The sequence below is a fragment of the Lolium rigidum genome, chromosome 1, assembly GCF_022539505.1.
Source record: "Lolium rigidum isolate FL_2022 chromosome 1, APGP_CSIRO_Lrig_0.1, whole genome shotgun sequence".
Lineage (NCBI taxonomy): Eukaryota > Viridiplantae > Streptophyta > Magnoliopsida > Poales > Poaceae > Lolium > Lolium rigidum.
Window position 1 is genome coordinate 69,000,172 of NC_061508.1, and position 21,674 is coordinate 69,021,845.

General features: G+C 47.6%; 2 protein-coding genes across 2 annotated transcripts; one reads left to right on the forward strand and one right to left on the reverse strand.

Annotated features, from left to right (window-relative positions):
• Window positions 1–123: 123 nt before the first annotated feature.
• On the reverse strand, window positions 124–4,543 carry LOC124675242 (probable inactive DNA (cytosine-5)-methyltransferase DRM3). The gene is made up of 5 exons (XM_047211312.1): window positions 4,451–4,543; window positions 4,276–4,322; window positions 1,998–2,097; window positions 1,517–1,593; window positions 124–1,243 (listed from the first exon to the last, which is right to left on the reverse strand). The coding sequence occupies exons 1-5, from the start codon at window positions 4,494–4,496 to the stop codon at window positions 218–220; spliced, it is 1,296 nt and encodes a 431-aa protein (XP_047067268.1). The 5' UTR covers window positions 4,497–4,543; the 3' UTR covers window positions 124–217.
• Window positions 4,544–18,768: 14,225 nt separating this feature from the next.
• Window positions 18,769–20,373, forward strand: LOC124696879 (3-ketoacyl-CoA synthase 6-like). Its single transcript, XM_047229855.1, has one exon. It carries the CDS (start codon window positions 18,844–18,846, stop codon window positions 20,290–20,292), a length of 1,449 nt encoding a protein of 482 aa, XP_047085811.1. The 5' UTR covers window positions 18,769–18,843; the 3' UTR covers window positions 20,293–20,373.
• The last annotated feature ends 1,301 nt before the right edge of the window (window positions 20,374–21,674 follow it).

The window sequence follows — 21,674 nt, forward strand, 5'->3', positions numbered from 1 at the left end:
GGTACAAACTTGACCGGAAACCGATCTGATGTTCTTATCTTGGCAATGAAGAAACTGCTTTATAGCAAGTCAAAACAGATTTACACATACAATTGTTCGAAGCAGCTTCTTAGCAATTACTTAACTACTTCTAAACTGAAAACAGAGAACCCAGAATATTTTTAATTCACCAGCTCTTGCCAGCCCATCATCAATCCAGAATGATGTCGGGGAACAACTACCTCAGCCCGTACAGATTTCTCAGGATGGTAACAACACGAGCATAGTTATAGAACTCACATAAGGTAGAGTTTGCTGGCAACTCGCCACCTTCGCAATTACTGTAGGTTCCACCAACCACTAAGTCAAAGCCACGGAACTCATCGATTAGATCCTGGAGTACACTTGTGTTCACCTTATGGATGCTAGACACTTGTCTCAGCTTCCCAGCCTGCTTCGTCTTTCCCCACCACCGTTTCAGGATCTGCCTGTTAACCTCAGATTCTTCGACCGATACTACACACTTCAGTGGAATACCAAGACGGTGCAGAGCAACCTCTGCACCTCCAACTCCACTATAGATAGACAATACCCTCAGCCCATCTGGATACATTTCTTTTAGGGCCGACAAGAGAAAAGAGATGGTATCAGTTTGAAAGCCAAATCTCATGGCAGCAATCCTCTCTTGTGTGCTTAGACCAAGCATATCCGTATGGCCAGATGGATAACCCAGTGCAAGTTCCAGTTGGTGTGGCTGCATAGAGTCTTCAATTGTGAATGGCACTGCGCCTTCAATTATCATTGGTGAATTTGAGCCCACAACATGTCTTCCATCTGTTGGGAGGTTATGAATATAGCCTTCCTTCCGACTCAAAGCTGAGAATGTCTGGGTATTTACAAACTCGGGCTGCACACAGAACAAGAAATCTGACAATTCGTGCCATGCATCTTTGCTGATGTCGACAACGTTTCCATAGAGGAAATAGGGGGGCTTGCCAATATCGACATGAACATTTGCACCAGAGCCTGGTCCCATCTCATTATCTCTTTTCTTCACAAACCCATTACTCAATGACCTGACACCACCGCTTAGCCATGGAGTGTTGGCAGCACGACTACTTGAAGCCCCTCCATCATCTCTGAACATATGCTTCACCCTTTTAAACCTTTTGTTGTTGTCATCATCGTCATAAAACCTCAATCTCCCATTGGAATCTGAATACTCAGTTTTGGTTTTGCTTACCAATTCAGACTCAATTTTGACCTATATAGAAGTGAAATAAGAGGCAAGATTAGAAACAAGAGCGGGGTTGTTATTTGTTACTTGGTTTTACTATATGTTTTGCCATAAGCGCATGTAAAGAAGGAAAGGGTTTTCCATATGAGCTACGAAGTCAGTGACTACAAAGTTACATGATGTAATAGATCACAAAGTTACATATTTTTAGTAAATAAGAAAGTTACATGCTTTAGTAAATCATGGAAAAGAACTTAGGAACATGTCTGTAGGGGCAAGAAATGAATGTCATTCAATGACCTGTCTCTGCTCAATGGTATTGGCAATACGTCTTGCAAAAATTGAGTCAGCCAGCTCCTCAACTGTTGCTTCCTGACCTGAAAACGTGACATTTTAAGGTTTGTAGGAACACATCAGAACAGAAAAACAATAGTAGACTAGAAATAAAACATGAATGCACTCTTCAGCTTAAAAATGACATACTGATATATTCAGATTTGTGGGCTGCAGCTGTGCTTCTGTCCTAACATGATGTTTGTAAGTTCTGCATGTATGTACTTACAGATAACCTAAAACATTCATGCTTGACAAAATACAATGCACCAAATAATGCTTGCTAGGGGATGAAAACTATGTGTTTTGCATAAACGCTACCAACAAAGATTATAAACAATCCAATGGCAGATGTATCGTAAGCAATATTTCAAAGGAGGACTCGACCATATCAAGTAGAAGTAGTAATTGAAGCTAAGAATATTGAATAATTTAAGAGAAGACCTACCAAAACAGTCAACAGAAAATGACACTTCCTCCTTAGTAAAACCCATCTCTAGCAAAGAAACAATTCTATCCATTTCTCCATACAACGGTTTCACCATTTCCTGAAAATGTGGCATTTTAAAATACATGTAAAACATGGTAACAATTAAGCACAAGGATACTGCTGTGCAAGAAAAAAGATAACACAGAGAGGTTTTCTTCAGTATCAACCTAAACATTTTTTAGGACATTTTTAATTCCAGAGATGCAGTTACCGATTAATGATTGTTACTATGAGTGTAGCTATGTTAGAATGAATGCTATATGCGGCGAAACATCATTAATTTTTCCTGTTCAGTTCCCCCCTTGGGTGGCAACACACACAATTGTAGGGTAAACCAAGTACTGCAAACTGTTTATCATGCAGAGTTCGTGTTGGTCAGGCTCCCCCGGACCGGACACATTGTGCAAACAGGACAAGTGCGCAGGAAAATTCGATTCATGGTTACACAGAAAAGCGTGAAGATGAGGTCATCGATCCTTGCCTGGGAACAAAACCTGCACTTGACTCACATGAAAAGTGTACACTAATTTATTGATTCAACAGTTGTTTTGTGGATTCAAAGTGCATGGTTTTTTACTTTTATTGTTTTCTGGTTGTATGCAGGGAAAACCATCAGAAGAGAACCCCTAGATCATGTCTGTGTGAATGCCCAGGTTGCTTCAGGCAGTCAACCACACATTGACTGGAACTTGTGGAGAAAAGGCATTCTGGCCTACTCACAAGCATATAGGCACTCTGTCAGCTGAGGGATAACAGTAAAAACATTGGCAAGGTCTACAACATCATTGCTGATTTCTTTGGAATCATATGGATTTATGGCATTTACGAAATAGTCGTTGAGGAACCTGTGTGGGCAACTAAACAAGAGCAGTGAAACGATGATGTCAGGAAAACCATTGAAGCTTTTGATGACCTTCGGTCTACACATCCAGACTTCATGTTCAGCATCCAGGCTGACACTGAGAGTAGAATCAAGAAACTAATGCGGACGACAGGGACGAGCAGGATGCAGTACAAATACTTTCGTGATGCCATCACATTTTATACCACCTACAGTACAAAACAAACTTCTCTGACATGCCTTTTGGGTTGTTGTCGGAGTAAATAACCATTATCAGTGCATAATAGGGACAGTGTTATGCTACGAGACGAGCAGGTCAAAAGATTCTAATGCGTTTTCACTAAATTATGTGAATGATGGGAGGTATGGGACCCAAGACCATTCTCAAAGGTGAATTTTATATACATCCCGCATAGGAAGCATGTACTGAAGTCAAGTCGAGCCCCTAACCCAAAATTAAATGACATTACTTGTGTACTCTATTTTCTAGGTCCACTGTACAGCAAATTACACAAGCTGCTTAACCACATGGTAACAACAGATGAATTTGAGGCGGCCCAGGGGTTGCTACTTGAGAAGTACAAGCTACAATCACGTCCATATATGACTCAATATGAGATAAGGAAGAAATGGGCAAAACCTCTACTTCAAATGTGTTTTATGTGCTAAGATGGTGAGTACACACAGAAGCAAGAGCGGGAATATTATGTTGAGAACATGTGTGCACAGGGGCTGCAACAAATCACATATTTTGTAAAGAAATACATGAGGTTTCAGTTTTTGTTCAAAAAAAGAAGGTTCCAGATTGACAGGGATGTGGACAAGCGCTATGAAGAGAAACACACGAACTCAAGTTTTGTATTGAAGATTTCTGTTGATCTCAATTTGTATTTCTAGACTTCATGGATTTGTGTGGCTTGCGTACTTTCAGAAACTTCTTAATGCTTGTGATGGATGTTGTGTTATGTTTAAGATTTACTAGTCTATTTGATTGGATGTTCATCCTAAAAGCATGCCTAAGTTATGCCTGGAATAGAACGTGTGGAATGGAACTGAAGAGTGTGACAAGGTCTGTTACTAGATAATGGCCTTTTAGGTGACAGATGCTTTAATTCCCAGGTGTCAACAAAACGAACTTTGGAAGTCCAGAGTTAAATTATTATTTGTATGACACTGCGAAACGGACTTGGAATGTTAGTTAGTGTTGCTGAAAGATGAGCAGAATAGTTTCATGTAGATGGATCTGGTTCAACCAAGGACTTAAGAAAAGTAAGCATGATAAAAGGTAGAAAAAATAGGTAAGAATTTACTATGAGAGCATACAATAATATTAGTGACATTACGAGTGAACCAACATATCAACTAGAGAATGCATGGGAAATGAGAATCACTTACAGAATGTGACAGAAGAGCCTCCAATATACTGTTTGGATCATGTTCACCTGGATGGGAGAAGCCGGTGATTAGTTTGTAGCTCAAACGACATTTTTCTTTTTAAATGTGTGTTGATTTTCTAAAAGTTGCATATCTCAACACATCCAAAAAAGGCATTTTGTGGAGAATAGCATACCATTTTTCTGAAGCATCTTGTCTACGATCTTTGGTGAAAATCCCATAGCGATGAATTGTGACTTTAAATTACTAGAAGATAAGCTTGGCTGTCCCTCCTAAAGTAAGAGTCAAGAACATTCAATCAATTTTCAGAACTTAAACAAGGACGAGAACAGTGTCTCAGAATTGTGGTAGTCCTACAAATTTGTAATTCTCTGTTTCTATTTGCAATATTCCTAAGGGCTTCAATTTATTAATTTATTTGCAACATAAATCAATCAACGCTTCTACACTACAAGGTTTCAAGGCACATCTCACCTCCTCCGCCTCAACACTAGTATGTGTGGGATGTGGTTGTCGGTCCAGGCAAGCATTATTAAGAACCTTGGCGCCAGTGCTAACAACGCCATCCATGTCATAATCTTCAATTTTAACCTGGCAAGAAAAAACACCAAGTGAGCACACTAGCGAAAGTATTTCCTTACAGATACACACATCCTTTTACAATCCGCAGAAAACATATCCATTTAACCTAGCATGTGACTTAATAAGCTATAAACTGCAACTGCCAGAAAACCAAGGTTCGCAACACCAACATGTCCTTAACTAATGACATAGCGATGTTCTCATTGTGCCATATTTTGATCTTTGCAGAAAAAAATTCTAATTCGTGTGCTTCTGCATTACCAGAAGTCTGGCACTACAAGCAACATAGGTAAGCATCCTGGGTGGGTGGGTGTTCCGTTTATGCAAGGGTCAAACTAACCTACATACAGTTTCTACCAAACAAGCCAGCTACGCCACTTACTGAAGAAACCTTCCATTCTAAGTAGCAGCGATCTTATGCTGAGACACTATGCACCAAGCCGAGATGACACAATGAAAACCTCAGATGAGCAACAGAGAAAGCAAAGAAAGAAACTTAAGAAAGTGACAAGATTCGCAAAGGAAGAAAATGAGACCAAGAAAGAATTATCAATATTGGCGTTTGACTGCAGACCACAAAACAAGCTCCATTTCCTGTCATGATGACAGCACAGAACATCTAATCCAAATCCACATGCAGAAGTAGTGACCGAATGCCACCCTTAATTTGGAGGCCATGATAGTAAAACTTTGTTCACACCCAAATAAATTCACAAGATGCCTGAAGCCCAGCTGATAAAAAAAAACTTCTAATTCTTGTGCTTCTACATTAAGCCTGGCACTAGAACCAGCATACATAAGCATCCCAGGGTGATTCATTTATGCAAGGTTGAAACTAACCTGCAATTTCCACCACACAAGCTAGGCCATTTACTGAAGAAACCTGATGCTTAGCGTCAATCTCATATGTGCTGACACACTACACAGAAAGCCAACATGACAGATCGAAACCTCAGATGAGCAATCAGCAAAGCAACACTCAGTTCGACCAACATATATGAGCAACCCAAGGTGGTTCATTTCTGGAAGGGTCAAAGGAACCAGCCTACAATTCTCTTGTACCAAACAAGCAAGACTCCACATACTGAAGAAACCTGAAATTCTTAAGTATCACCACATATCTCATTCATTCATACTGGCACACTACGCGTCAAGAAGCCGACATGATGGAAATGTAACCTCAGACAAGAAATCAGCAAAGATATGCATCTGGTCCAATGGTTTGGACCACACCAGAGAAGAACACATTTTTCATGGGACAGAGACCAATGCAGAGTAGATACAAACCAAATTGTGTAGAGAGTGAACTGAGATCTTACCACCATTTCTGCTGTAGATGATCACGAGGGTGTCCAACTTGATTGCTTGTTTAGACCCAACCCAACTTCCTGGAGCTGGAGGGCGGAAGGTCCAAGCCACAGAAGAGAATTTAGTATGCCTGCAAACCAGTACCAAGATTATGGCCCTTTCAGGCTGAACACTAAGCATAGGGGAGGGAGCTCACTATTACCAACATTATACCTGCACTAGAATTTTTTTAATTGTATCGAATAAAAGAGAATAGTTTGATATGGGGTGTATACTGGAAGGTAGCATAAATACGTGGAATGATATGGGATTTAATAGGAGTAAGTGATATTATATCATCAATATAGACAGTACACGCCAACCACTTAGAACTGAGCAGCACGTGAACTTCCAGTCTTAACATATTCTCGGATCAATACAGTTATAACATGTGCAACGAAATCAAGTATACAAGCCAGAAGTACATCATAAGTTAAGCTCCTCTGAGAATAAATTAAGCAGCAGTTACAAATAGCACAGGACAGGCACAAACTAGCACGCAGTAACAACAGCATCCGTGGTGAGGACAAGGGGAGGGCAGGGGACGAGGAGGAATAGGGTGTACCGGAGAGAATGCTGCACCAGCGTCGGCGGGCGGCGACAGGGCTGGCTGCGCGGCCGGTCGTCGAGCTGCACGAACGAAAACGCGAGGGTGCGTAAAGCGTGTCCATTTACACTGGCCGGGATGCGCCGGCCCACTCCAGTGGAGAGGAGCAGAGGGACAGAGCACTTACGAGCGGGAAGGCACCGCGTGCTTCGTCCAAGGAGGGCGTGGCAGATTTTGGCGGCGGCGGCGGCGGCGCCGGCGGAATCTCCCGGCCAGAGAAGAGGTTTCAGTCTGCCTGCAAACGAGTGCCGAAAGCATGGACCTTTCAGGCTCAACACTAAGCGTAGGTAATGGAGGGAGCTCACGAGCACCAAGATCATGCCTGCACGAGACGAGACAGGGGGTTGGGGGAGCTCACGAGTCACGGCGATGGCGACCGGCCGACGCGGCCGGAGACGAGGAGGAGGAGCAGGAAAGGGTTTCCGGGGCAGACTGCGCCGAGCCGCCGACGAGGGCCGTTGGTGCGGAATGCTGCTGCTGGTCGCCTCGCCGCCGTCGTCTCGTCGGTGGTCTCGGGGCCGCGGCGAGCGCGAGGTGTACGAGGAGGACGGCGACTGGAGTTGGGTCAGTTCGGGTCGCCTCGGGTGACAGAAGACACTGGTCCAGTCTGCTGCGTTCCTGCTAGGCCGGGCCTTTGTCACTCCGTTGGCCCACCTCAGCTCATTCGACCACTTTTTTTCTCTCTTCGTATTTAAGCCCTAGGCCCATGTTGAAGCCAGGTCTGGTTAAGTTGAGAGAAAATTTGGTCGAATTATTATACTCCCTCCATTTCACGAAGGTTATCTGGGATAGTAACTAGTATCAGAGGCTGATGATTCGATGTGTTCTTTTTGGTCCTCACTAACACCTATGTGCAAGGAGATCCTTCGTCTCCGGGTACGCCGTTTGCCTCAGTGGCGAAGGACGAAAATAATCTGAGGTATGGCGGTAAGCTCTTGAAAAATGATGCAAAGACAAAAACAAAGTCATGAAACATTAATGTTATAAATGATTACAATAAAACTATAAACTTAATTGATTATAAATAGAACCTATAAACATACCAATTTTTTATATTAATGGCAAAGCTTTTACCTTTAAAAAATCTACTTTAATCTATCGATCAAAACTTATGAACATCCCTCATTTAATCCACAACTCGATCCTGATTATCTTTATCGCCTGAAAAATATATTTCAATTCTTAACGTCGCCACCGGAAAAAGCAAAACCGATTCAATGAGCTGATAATATCACCGGTGGAAACATGCATGTTGTGCCTTTTAAATATCAAGAAATCTTTAAAACCGCCAATTATCCATGTAAGAATAACAAATAGCTCAATATTATCTTGTATATAGTAAGATTATGAATAATACTGCAAGTCAAGCAATCTTATTCACATTAAACCTAGAAAATGACTCTATATTTTTAGCTAGTTCATGTTCACGGTTTGAAGTCGATTTTGCGCAGTGTTCACTAAAACAAGCATAACTTTTTCATACGAAGTCCGTTTTTGATGTACGACCACTCAAATTGTTCAGAAAAAACACGTGCATCTGAATACATTCGCTAAAAATCAAGGTAGGGCAGCTGCCCTGCCTTGCCCAAAGGGGAGCTTCGCCCCTGGTTTGCCTACGTTACTTCTAGCTTAACTTATTAGTCAATATTTTTTTGATGAGCAGCTCGCCAGCGCTCACATAATGAACAGATCCAAACAACTGCCTCAACTCCACTCCCACACCGGCGGCGACCTTCACGGCGACATCTCACTGGCGTTTTTCGTTGTCCACGACGGCACTGGGAGCCGGGGCGAGGTGGTTCTTCTGGAGCGGAGATGTTGGTCCGGAGGTGGTGGATATGTCGTTCTTCTCCGACTTCGTCGATGGGAGGCGGCGTATCTTGGTCCAAAACAGCACGGGGACGTCCCCCGATCGACGTGCCACAGCGACATGTGCCTCGCTGCTTGCAGCAGGCTTGTTCATCGACTCACAAAGCCTCGTTGGCGATGGTGCTTTTTTGGATCTTGCAATGGTGGAGGCTCGGCGTCTCTTCTTGCGTTCGTCTCGGCGGCGTTGGAATTGGACGACGGCCGCTGGCTACGGTGGTTGCGGGAAATCCTAGGGATCGTTTTGTATTTCTCGATCTTTTAGGATTTTATCTGCAAATTCAGGATAATCATTTTATCCCGGTTTGTCTTTTAGTTTCCACATATGTTGCTTCATGTAACTTGATTTTCGATTAATAAAATATGTGGTTGCTCTAAAAAAAAACAACGATTTTATCTTCGTATTTTAATGAGCTTCACGATCCAAGCTTTAACAGTCACGAGCTTAACGAGTCTTCATCCCTCGTGACCGGAAGTACCAATACCGTCTAGGAGTATTTCATGTTACTAGGGCCGGCTGTCATACTACGGAAAAACTGTTCATTGATGTGCGCACAATTCGCACGGCAAAGAAGCCCATATGCCCGGCAAAGGCTTTGCCGTGCGTGGACTCACGACAACGTTCACCCGGCAAAGGATCCGACGGCAACGACACCTTTGTCGTGCGCCTCGCAAATATTGCATGGCAAAGGCTTTGCCGTGCGCCCAAAGCGCTGCCGTGCGCTAGCCCGCGTTGTCATGCGGCCAGCGTTGCTGTGCGGCCTGCCGTGCACTGGGGCTTTGCCGTGCGGCGCAGCCTGCGCCGTGTCGTGCACTTTGTCGTGTGCCTGCACCCCAGCCCGTACGGCAAAGAAGCCTCCAGGCACACCCCCAGGTTCCCAGGAGCACATGCTGCCGCCACGTGGCTCCTTTGTTATGCGTGTGCACACGGCAAAGTGACCAAAAGTCCTTTGCCGTGTGCATACACACGGCAAAGGCTCCTGTATTTTTCATGTTTTTGTTGTTTTTTAATATTCCCTGCATTTCAAAAATAGCATTTGACAAATATAGCATATACAACATATATCTTCAACATATCATCACCAAACACATCAACAACACCACAAATACATCGAACACACATATCCATGCATACAATCCATTACATAGAGTCCATCCACACAAGTTAAATAGCAATGTCCATTAAAATCCATTAAAAGTGCATACAATCCATTACAACAACGACAAGTGCACGACGACGAGTTCATAGGATCGATGCCATCAACCTTGTCCTCCTCCATTGCTTCCCATGACATCATCGTCATTGCATTGTCCTCTTCCTACAAGGTTGATGGAATTAGCATTTGCATTTACATATTGACATGGAATTGAACAAGTAATAGAATTTGCATGTTGACATGGAATTGAACAAGCATGGATCCATAGCTACACTTGAACAAGTACAAGAAGCGGGTTGGGCACAACTGTAGGAGGACTCACCGGGGATCAGGCTCCGGATGATGTTCGTGTTGTTCACGGTGAAAGGTGTCACCGGGCTCTGAGTGGACGGTGGCGGCATGTTCGGCATCATCTGCGAAGGCCCCATCTGCTGCTGGTGATATGATTAGTCAATAAGACAAGGGAAGATAAGATGGAGATATGGAGTTAACCACTTACCCACGGCAAGGAGAAAGGAGGAAGAGGAAGACTCCCCGGTGGAGAAGACGGATTGGTCTGGCTCATTAGCCAGCCTCATCCGTGCTCGGTGCTTCGCTGGATCATCTGCTACTGCTGTTGCATCTGCTGCATCATCTGTGTCTGGTGCTGCTGGTAGTCCAAAATCTGCTACTCCATATGCGCCCTTTGCTCATGGGTCTCCTGCTCCTTTGCTGCCATCTCCGCCTACGTTGTGTTACCGCGATGTCATTAACATTTCAATGGAAAGCATGTAAAGGAAACGTAGAGGCCCGAGGAAGAACATACCCGTAACCACTTGACAGCTAGATCCGAAGCCCATGGCCGGGTCTCTACCTGAGGCTGGCCGCTCTTACGACCACGACGGATCTGGCAGAGAGATGGAACAGTCGCTGGGTCGACGCACCCGTCACCAAGCCATAGGCGGCCATGCTTCATGCCTTCTCCCGTAAGCACCGCAACCTCAGCGTCAAAGTCCTCGGCCTGCGGGTTGGAGCTCTCGCTGTGCTTCTACTTGAACTTCGAGACATACGCCGTACACTGGGTCTCGTATTGCGGGTTAACCCACAAGGACCCCGTCTCAGGATGCGGCGTCTTCCTTTTCTTCAACTTTTTTTATCAAGCCAAAGACGTTAGGCTTCGCTCCTGTCCCGACTTCCTGCAAAAGAGAACATGTAATTAAGTGAAGTGGCACACCCTTGCGGAGTTAACAATATACAACGTGAATTCAAAGAATGAAGGAACCATTTGCTCACCTCGTTCTGCAGGTGAAGAGAGATGGGGATGTTGCCTTGGATATACGATCCACCTCGCATCTCTGCCCGCTTCTGCTTGCCCTCCACGTGCTTCTTGAGGTACAGGGGGCATGTCCACCACATGACCATCGCCAGAAATCACTTGTCGTCATTGCCTACGTACTGAGGAGGGTTCTACATACACAAGATAAATCCATTATGGTAAAATAAACTACATGGCGATAAAGAAATCAATAACACATAAATGCAAATACCGCGAGTACTCGTCACGGCTGCATGAGCGTGTCGCGAGCGTCCTCCTTAGTCATATGGACGAAGCGATCGGTGTGCCGATTGCGAATGCACCGAATACGTGCCTCGTAGTGCATGCCGGTCACCCTCGTCCTTGCCATCCGGTGTAGGACATCATCGCACGCATTTTCCTTACCCTCGGGCTTCCGGAAGTATCTACGCAACCATGCACATAGGTAAAATAAGGGGCATTAGTGCACGTACTTGTCAACCAAGGAGAGTGTATGAATGGTAAGAAGTCAAAATTCACGTACCCATAATTTGCAAACAACCACGCCCTGCATGTTGTCGTACCTCCCAAGAGGATCTGACGCGAGCCAGTAGTGCGCCCACCTCCAAGCTACGTCGCGGCCACCAGTAGAGAGATCGACTAGCCCGGGGAAATACCTTCTAAGTAGGCCCCCAAGGATGTTTGCGTACCCACGTGGCGGCCTCTGCAATGGGTCTTCATACCTGAATGAACTGCACCATGAAACAACAACATCAATATGTATGTGATAATAATTTTGATAATGAAAAAATTGCGATAAAGAAATGCCAAAATTAACATCTACCTCCTTCCAGCGGGCTCTAGAACAACATGGATGTAGGGCCACTCCTTCAGCGCGGGGAGCCGTGTTTTCCCACGCTGATATGGCCTCTTATCACGTGGCCTCAGCCTCTCCACAGCTGCAACGTACTGATGCTCCGCCGGCACTTCCCAAACTAGGTTTGGATCAGGCTTGAACGGTAAGTTCCCCAAGCCCTCATCCTCCGAGAGGTCCTCCTCGTGCCCCTAATCCTCCTCCTCCTCGTCCTCCCCATCCCCGTGTTGCTCGTCCTCCCCACCCCCGTACTGCTTGTCCTCCCCACCCTCGTGTTGCTCGTCCTCCCCACCCACATGTAGAACCTCCGGAGATGTTGGTCCGGAGGTGGTGGATATGTCGTTCTTCTCCGACTTCGTCGATGGGAGGCGGCGTATCTTGTTCCAAAACAGCACGGGGACGTCCCCCGATCGACGTGCCACAGCGACATGTGCCTCGGCCGCTTGCGGCGAGCCCGTTCATCGACTCACAAAGCCTCGTTGGCGATGGTGCTTTTTTGGATCTTGCAATGGTGGAGGCTCGGCGTCTCTTCTTGCGTTCGTCTCGGCGGCGTTGGAATTGGACGACGGCCGCTGGCTACGGTGGTTGCAGGAAATCCTAGGGATCGTTTTGTATTTCTCGATCTTTTAGGATTTTATCTGCAAATTCAGGATAATCATTTTATCCCGGTTTGTCTTTTAGTTTCCACATATGTTGCTTCATGTAACTTGATTTTCGATTAATAAAATATGTGGTTGCTCTAAAAAAAAAACAACGATTTTATCTTCGTATTTTAACGAGCTTCACGATCCAAGCTTTAACAGTCACGAGCTTAACGAGTCTTCATCCCTCGTGACCGGAAGTACCAATACCGTCTAGGAGTATTTCATGTTACTAGGGCCGGCTGTCATACTACGGAAAAACTGTTCATTGATGTGCGCACAATTCGCACGGCAAAGAAGCCCATATGCCCGGCAAAGGCTTTGCCGTGCGTGGACTCACGACAACGTTCACCCGGCAAAGGATCCGACGGCAACGACACCTTTGTCGTGCGCCTCGCAAATATTGCATGGCAAAGGCTTTGCCGTGCGCCCAAAGCGCTGCCGTGCGCTAGCCCGCGTTGTCGTGCGGCCAGCGTTGCTGTGCGGCCTGCCGTGCGCTCGGGCTTTGCCGTGCGGCGCAGCCTGTGCCGTGCCGTGCACTTTGTCGTGTGCCTGCACCCCAGCCCGTACGGCAAAGAAGCCTCCAGGCACACCCCCAGGTTCCCAGGAGCACATGCTGCCGCCACGTGGCTCCTTTGTTGTGCGTGTGCACACGGCAAAGTGACCAAAAGTCCTTTGCCGTGTGCATACACACGGCAAAGGCTCCTGTATTTTTCATGTTTTTGTTGTTTTTCAATATTCCCTGCATTTCAAAAATAGCATTTGACAAATATAGCATATACAACATATATCTTCAACATATCATCACCAAACACATCAACAACACCACAAATACATCGAACGCACATATCCATGCATACAATCCATTACATAGAGTCCATCCACACAAGTTAAATAGCAATGTCCATTAAAATCCATTAAAAGTGCATACAATCCATTACAACAACGACAAGTGCACGACGACGAGTTCATAGGATCGATGCCATCAACCTTGTCCTCCTCCATTGCTTCCCATGACATCATCGTCATTGCATTGTCCTCTTCCTACAAGGTTGATGGAATTAGCATTTGCATTTACATATTGACATGGAATTGAACAAGTAATAGCATTTGCATGTTGACATGGAATTGAACAAGCATGGATCCATAGCTACACTTGAACAAGTACAAGAAGCGGGTTGGGCACAACTGTAGGAGGACTCACCGGGGATCAGGCTCCGGATGATGTTCGTGTTGTTCACGGTGAAAGGTGTCACCGGGCTCTGAGTGGACGGTGGCGGCATGTTCGGCATCATCTGCGAAGGCCCCATCTGCTGCTGGTGATATGATTAGTCAATAAGACAAGGGAAGATAAGATGGAGATATGGAGTTAACCACTTACCCACGGCAAGGAGAAAGGAGGAAAAGGAAGACTCCCCGGTGGAGAAGACGGATTTGTCTGGCTCATTAGCCAGCTCATCTGTGCCTGGTGCTGCTGGATCATCTGCTACTGCTGTTGCATCTGCTGCATCATCTGTGCCTGGTGCTGCTGGTAGTCCATAATCTGCTACTCCATATGCGCCCTTTGCTCATGGGTCTCCTGCTCCTTTGCTGCCATCTCCGCCTACGTTGTGTTACCGCGATGTCATTAACATTTCAATGGAAAGCATGTAAAGGAAACGTAGAGGCCCGAGGAAGAACATACCCGTAACCACTTGACAGCTAGATCCGAAGCCCATGGCCGGGTCTCTACCTGAGGCTGGCCGCTCTTACGACCACGACGGATCTGGCGGAGAGATGGAACAGTCGCTGGGTCGACGCACCCGTCACCAAGCCATAGGCGGCCATGCTTCATGCCTTCTCCCGTAAGCACCGCAACCTCAGCGTCAAAGTCCTCGGCCTCTGGGTTGGAGCTCTCGCTGTGCTTCTACTTGAACTTCGAGACATACGCCGTACACTGGGTCTCGTATTGCGGGTTAACCCACAAGGACCCCGTCTCAGGATGCGGCGTCTTCCTTTGCTTCAACTTTTTTTATCAAGCCAAAGACGTTAGGCTTCGCTCCTGTCCCGACTTCCTGCAAAAGAGAACATGTAATTAAGTGAAGTGGCACACCCTTGCGGAGTTAACAATATACAACGTGAATTCAAAGAATGAAGGAACCATTTGCTCACCTCGTTCTGCAGGTGAAGAGAGATGGGGATGTTGCCTTGGATATACGATCCACCTCGCATCTCTGCCCGCTTCTGCTTGCCCTCCGCGTGCTTCTTGAGGTACTGGGGGCATGTCCACCACATGACCATCGCCAGAAATCACTTGTCGTCATTGCCTACGTACTGAGGAGGGTTCTACATACACAAGATAAATCAATTATGGTAAAATAAACTACATGGCGATAAAGAAATCAATAACACATAAATGCAAATACCTGCAGGTACTGCCACGGCTGCATGAGCGTGTCGCGAGCGTCCTCCTTAGTCATATGGACGAAGCGATCGGTGTGCCAGTTGCGAATGCACTGAATACGTGCCTCGTAGTGCATGCCAGTCACCCTCGTCCTTGCCATCTGGTGTAGGACATCATCGCACGCATTTTCCTTACCCTCGGGCTTCCGGAAGTATCTCTGCAACCATGCACATAGGTAAAATAAGGGGCATTAGTGCACGTACTGTCAACCAAGGAGAGTGTATGAATGGTAAGAAGTCAAAATTCACGTACCCATAATTTGCAAACAACCACGCCCTGCATGTTGTCGTACCTCCCAAGAGGATCTGACGCGAGCCAGTAGTGCGCCCACCTCCAAGCTACGTCGCGGCCACCAGTAGAGAGATCGACTAGCCCGGGGAAATACCTTCTAAGTAGGCCCCCAAGGATGTTTGCGTACCCACGTGGCGGCCTCTGCAATGGGTCTTCATACCTGAATGAACTGCACCATGAAACGACAACATCAATATGTATGTGATAATAATTTTGATAATGAAAAAATTGCGATAAAGAAATGCCAAAATTAACATCTACCTCCTTCCAGCGGGCTCTAGAACAACATGGATGTAGGGCCACTCCTTCAGCGCGGGGAGCCGTGTTTTCCCACGCTGATATGGCCTCTTATCACGTGGCCTCAGCCTCTCCACAGCTGCAACGTACTGATGCTCCGCCGGCGCTTCCCAAACTAGGTTTGGATCAGGCTTGAACGGTAAGTTCCCCAAGCCCTCATCCTCCGAGAGGTCCTCCTCGTGCCCCTAATCCTCCTCCTCCTCGTCCTCCCCATCCCCGTGTTGCTCGTCCTCCCCACCCCCGTACTGCTTGTCCTCCCCACCCTCGTGTTGCTCGTCCTCCCCACCCACATGCTGCTCCTGGTCCTCCTCACTCCCATCCTCCACCTCATCATCATCCTCGGCTGCGGGAGAGGGGGGGGGGGCTAGGACTAGGAGTGAGTACCCGCGTCGCATTCTTCCTACGCGGCCACAGTGGGGGAGCGCTAGGAGGGGGTAGCCGCTCGGCCTCCCCGCATCGAAGTCCCTACACCTACCAAGTCCTTGAGCTTCTTTTTAAGACCGCCACCCTTTTTTTTTGGCGGCATGTTTCAATCACCTACAAACACAAATGAAGAGAGTGGTATATTAGTACGCAATGTAAAGAAATGAATATTAGTGAAAGCAACAAAGATATAAGTAGATGAATATTACTGAAAGAAACAATAATGCAAATAGATGAACATTAGTGGAAGCAACAAATAGCTAGCATAGAGTTCTCTCAAACATAGCACGGAGTTCTTACAAATAACCTAGCTGGATAATCACTATTACACAGAGTTATTACAAATAGCCTAGCCTCACAATTACTACTACATAGATCAGTAGCCTGTGTCGCCATCTGTGATTGGACCACGTGTTTCGTCATCGTCATCAGGCTCGGCGAACCAATAATAATCAATGAAACCTGGAGGTGGTCCATCTGCATCGAGGTCAATCCCTGCTCTGAACGCCTCGAGCAAACTCAGGTCTTCCGGGGCACAAACATCCTCAGCTTCATCTTCCGCATTGTCTTCATCCATGCCCACATCTTCTTGTTCATCGTCTACGACCATGTCATCGACAGCCGGCAAGCCGATTGTGAAATGGCCGGGGATCCCTTCTTCCTGATAAAACTCGACATTCTTTGTTGAGGGGTCTACTCGGCGGTAATCGTCCTTGTTTGGCGGGGGCGGCCTATTGCGTGAAGGTACCGTCATCACAACATCCCATCCTTGTACACGTTTTGTCGGGTTTTTGCACGCGTACGGGAGATAGAATAATTGAAAGGCCTGGGTAGCCAAAATGTACACATCCACTCCCTTATAAACAGAGTTCCTTTCAACTTCGACCAACCCAATTCCAGGATCCCGTCTCACCCGACGTCGGTCACACCAATGACATTTGAAGACGACGGGATAATGGTAACCAGTAGATCAGGCACACCCTCGTGTGATAATGGCTCTAGCTGCGGGTATGCCGGAGGCTTACCATGTGCCAAAGGGTCCCAATCTTGGTTCTCCATGTGTATATGTCCTAAACAAACCTAAAAGAATGAAAAAGTACATTGGTGCACCCTCGTACGGAGAAATCTAGGGGGGTTGACCCGCCGAGGCACACACATACAGTTGTTTTTGGGGGAAGGAGGGGGAGAACGACCGCCGGAGCACCGAAATCCCACCAAATCTTGCATGTGGACCTATGATATGTGTGAAAGTGTGGTGGAAGGTGTAATGGTGTAAAAGTAGCTCCCCTAAACCATAAACCCTAAACTAGGGAGGCTTCGAGCCCTAAACCCAACCATTAACTACATGTGCTGACACGAGAACTGCAAAACCCTGCATCATAAACCTTGCATCATAAACCCTAACCCTAAACCCGAAACCTATACCTAACCATAAATCCTTACCTTGACCCTAAACACTAGCCATACCCCTAAAACCTAGCCCTAACCCTAAACCTAACCCTAACCTGTAGATCAGGCACACCCTCGTGTGATAATGGTTCTAGCTGCGGGTATGCCGGAGGCTTACCATGTGCCAAAGGGTTCCAATCTTGGTTCTCCATGTGTATATGTCTTAAACAAATCTAAAAGAATGAAAAAGTACATTGGTGCGCCCTCGTGCGGAGAAATCTAGAGGGGTAGACCCGCCGGTGCACACATACAGCTGTTTTTGGGGGGGAGGAGGGGGAGAACAACCGCCGGAGCACCGGAACCCCACCAAATCTTGCATGTGGACCTATGATATGTGCGAAAGTGTGGTGAAAGGTGTAATGGTGAAAAAGTAGCTCCCCGGTGTGACCTTCCTCACATTTGGGCGATAACACTTAGCAGATTTTCCGAAGCGCGGATTGCTCCGAAACCCTGATATATGTGGGGGTGAACATGGAGAGTAATTTTGTATTGCACATTGTGTTAAGTAACACTAATAAATAGTCATCAAAAAGTAAAACTAATTTAAAAATGAAATATAAGTATTAGATGAAATAAAATAGAAAGAAAAATAAATAAAATGAATGTTGGCACACGGCAAAGAAAGGAACGCACGGCAAAGGCAACTTTGCCGTGCAACTTGTCTGTCCGCACGGCAAAGGGTGCGCCACGGCAAAGCCCAGAGCCTTTACCGCACATCGTGTAGGGACTTTGCCGTCGATGTTTCTTTGCCGTGCGCTTTCCTTGGACTTTGCCGTGCAAGAATTCGTTGCCATGCGCCACTTCGGACTTTGCCGTGCAAGGATTCATTGCCGTGCGCTAGTCTCAGACGTTGCTGTGCGAAGTACGGCAAAGATATCTTTGCCGTGCAGCGGCGCACGGCAATAATTGGCTAGACGGCAATGCCGTTTTTTCACGTAATGATGTAGCGATATGGCTGCCTTCCCGGTTTTAAAAACTCTGATCTATGGTGATCTATCTGTACGTATATCAAACATTGAAACCAACAACATTTCTGTCTAGAAAAGGATCAGTACAGCTAGCCAACAGGAGCAAAATGCATAATCGAACTTAGGTAATGAAGAAAAAATCTTGCTGGCTCGCCGCTAGACCATATACGTGCACTAGAGTGTAGAGTGCACTAAATGCGCGGCAGATTGATTGACATGATATGACCTGCACGCAGTGTGCTAGAATTTGGGCTTTTTAAGCCCCTCACTGACACTATAATTAGCACTCATAGTCTCTTTACTAACAAACGCACAGAGAACCTCCACACGTACGCAAGGATCAAAGCATCATGAGACCGCCGACTCAGGGCAAGGGTCTCATCAAGGCCGTGTACCAGCGCGTCGTGGACAGCTCCACTGCCATCGTGGTCACCGCTGCCCCGCTCATCGCTGCCGCCGCCGTCGCGGTGTCCAGAAGCTGGCTCCATGACCTCCGGCCTGTGCACCTCTTCCTGTGGTGCTTCCTCCCGGCGGCAGCGGCCATCGTCTACCTGAAGCTGCGTCCGCGCGCGGTTTACCTGGTGGACTACGCCGGGTTCCGCACCCCGCACACGTGCCGCATCCCCTTCGCGAGCTTCCTGGAGCACGCGAAGCAGCACCCGGCCCTGAACGAGCGCAGCGTGCGGTTCATGACGCGGCTGCTGGAGCGGTCGGGGCTCGGGGAGGATACCTGCCTTCCGCCGGCGCACCACTACGTTGGGACGCACGAGTACTGCACCCTCGACGCCGCACGGGCCGAGTTCGAGCTGGTGGCCTTCTCGGCCATCGACGACCTGCTCGCCAAGACCGGCGTCGCGCCCGAGGCCATCGGCATCCTCATTGTCAACTGCAGCTTGTTCTGCCCGGTGCCGTCCCTGGTGGACATGATCGTGAACAGGTACAAGCTGCGCGGCGACGTCCGCAGCATGCAGCTGTCCGGCATGGGTTGCAGCGCGGGGCTGATCGCCGTCGGGCTGGCCAGGAACCTCCTGCAGGTGGCTCCCCACGGCGCGCACGCGCTGGTGGTGTCCACGGAGACCATCACGCCCAACTACTACCTAGGGACGGAGCGCGCGATGCTCCTGCCGAACTGCCTGTTCCGCATAGGCGGGGCGGCGGCGCTGCTGTCGACGTCGCCGGCGAAGGCCCGGTTCCGGCTAAAGCACGTGGTGCGCACGCTCACCGGCGCGCAGGACAACTCGTACCGGTGCGTGTACCAGGAGGAGGACGCGGAGGGCCACCGAGGCATCAACCTGAACAAGGACCTGATGAGCATCGCCGGCGACTCGCTCAAGGCCAACATCACCGCGATCGCTCCGCTCGTCCTGCCGGCCCGTGAGCAGCTCATGTTCGCCTTGTCCTTCGTCGCGCGGAAGGTGCTCAACAGGCGGGTCAAGCCGTACATCCCCGACTTCCGGACGGCGTTCGAGCACTTCTGCATCCACGCCGGTGGCCGCGCCGTCATCGACGAGCTGCAGAAGAGCCTTAACCTTTCCGACGAGCAGGTGGAGGCGTCGCGGATGACGCTGCACCGGTTCGGGAACACGTCGAGCAGCTCGCTGTGGTACGAGCTGGCCTACATGGAGGCCAAGGGCCGCATGCGCAAAGGCGACCGCGTGTGGATGATTGGGTTCGGGTCAGGGTTCAAGTGCAACAGCGCAGCGTGGGAGTGCATCGAGCCCGCGCACAACGCCGATGGGCCGTGGGCTACGTCCATCCACAAATACCCGGTGGACATTCCTGATGTTCTAAAGCATTAACGGTTTCGGATACACCATCGACCTAGAGGATTGCAGCGCACCTCGATCGACATGTTGGTGTTCTAATAAATAAATTATTATACTTCCTCCGTCTCATGTAAAACTTATCTTAACTTTGTTAAAATTTAGAAGATACATCTAAATTTTGATAAAGTTCAGACAAGTTTCATGAGACGTAGGGAGTATCTGTTCTTAACTATTGCGCTAATGTTTATCGGTACTAGTATTTTCTTTATTTGGAAAATGTTGTTAATAAACAATCGACATGATTTTTTTTTGCGAAAAGGGCAAATACTATTAAACCACAGTTCTTACAAAAAGATCCAGAACAAAGATAAAAGTTACAAGTAGGTCCTCTTGGATCCCGTCTTCGTCAACGGCGAGCAAGACGTGCCGATGGCGCGCCGCCGCAACACCTCCCTTCAAGCCTTGGATCGGAAGTGCCCCTCTGCGGACGGGAAGTCGTCGATCCTTGACTCCGGAGAGCCTCCACCTTGCTCCGTCGACTCGGACGCCATGGTCAACCGCATCAACACCTTGAGCTTCAACAACCGGCCGGATCCGCCGCACCGCGGACTCCGGCGAGGGGACACCACGCACTGCAGATCCGGAGAACTGTGAGCGTGGTGAGGACGGCCGATCCGCAGCAGGGCTCCACCGAGGCCCACCGCGAGAGGGGAAGATCGCCGCCCCAAAAGGCCACTCCGCCGTCGCCACCACCTCCTCGACGTCGTCGGCTGGCCACCTACTCGAGCCTACGCTATGTACACATCGAGATCCGGGGTTCTCCCACCCTCCCGCCACCGGAGCGGCCGGCGGAGGGAGAGGGAACGGGCGAATCGCCGCCGGCGAGGTGGACCGACTAAGTGGTTTTCAAGAAATCGCATCTCTCCTACTGTTGCGGGAGAGAGGAGACGTCCAGGGTCGTCTAAAGCGATATATTATATAATTTGGTTGTGTACCTTTGACCAATTAAAGATCTCTATGGTTTACTATATTAGTACTAATGTACATGATTGACGTGACATGCAAACTTGTTATTAAAGCATATATTTGACAAATTAAAGACCCTAAGGTTTGGTAATGTACATGATTGATTTCACCTGAAACCTATTAAAGCTTAAATTGGACCCATGAAAGATCCCTAAGTTTTAGTACGTAGTATTGTATATGATTGATGTTGCATGAAAATCTATTAAAGCCTTAGATAGTGTCAATTCAACGGGGCTAAGAAGCTAATGATGCTCGTAGCTTACATGAAGAGACAGCATGCACGTTGCCGTATTTTTTTTTTGAAAATGTCTTAAGTGTATACAATAGAAAAGATCATGTAATTTTGATTAGATAGTTACATGATTTCATCATTGGAAACAATATGAGGA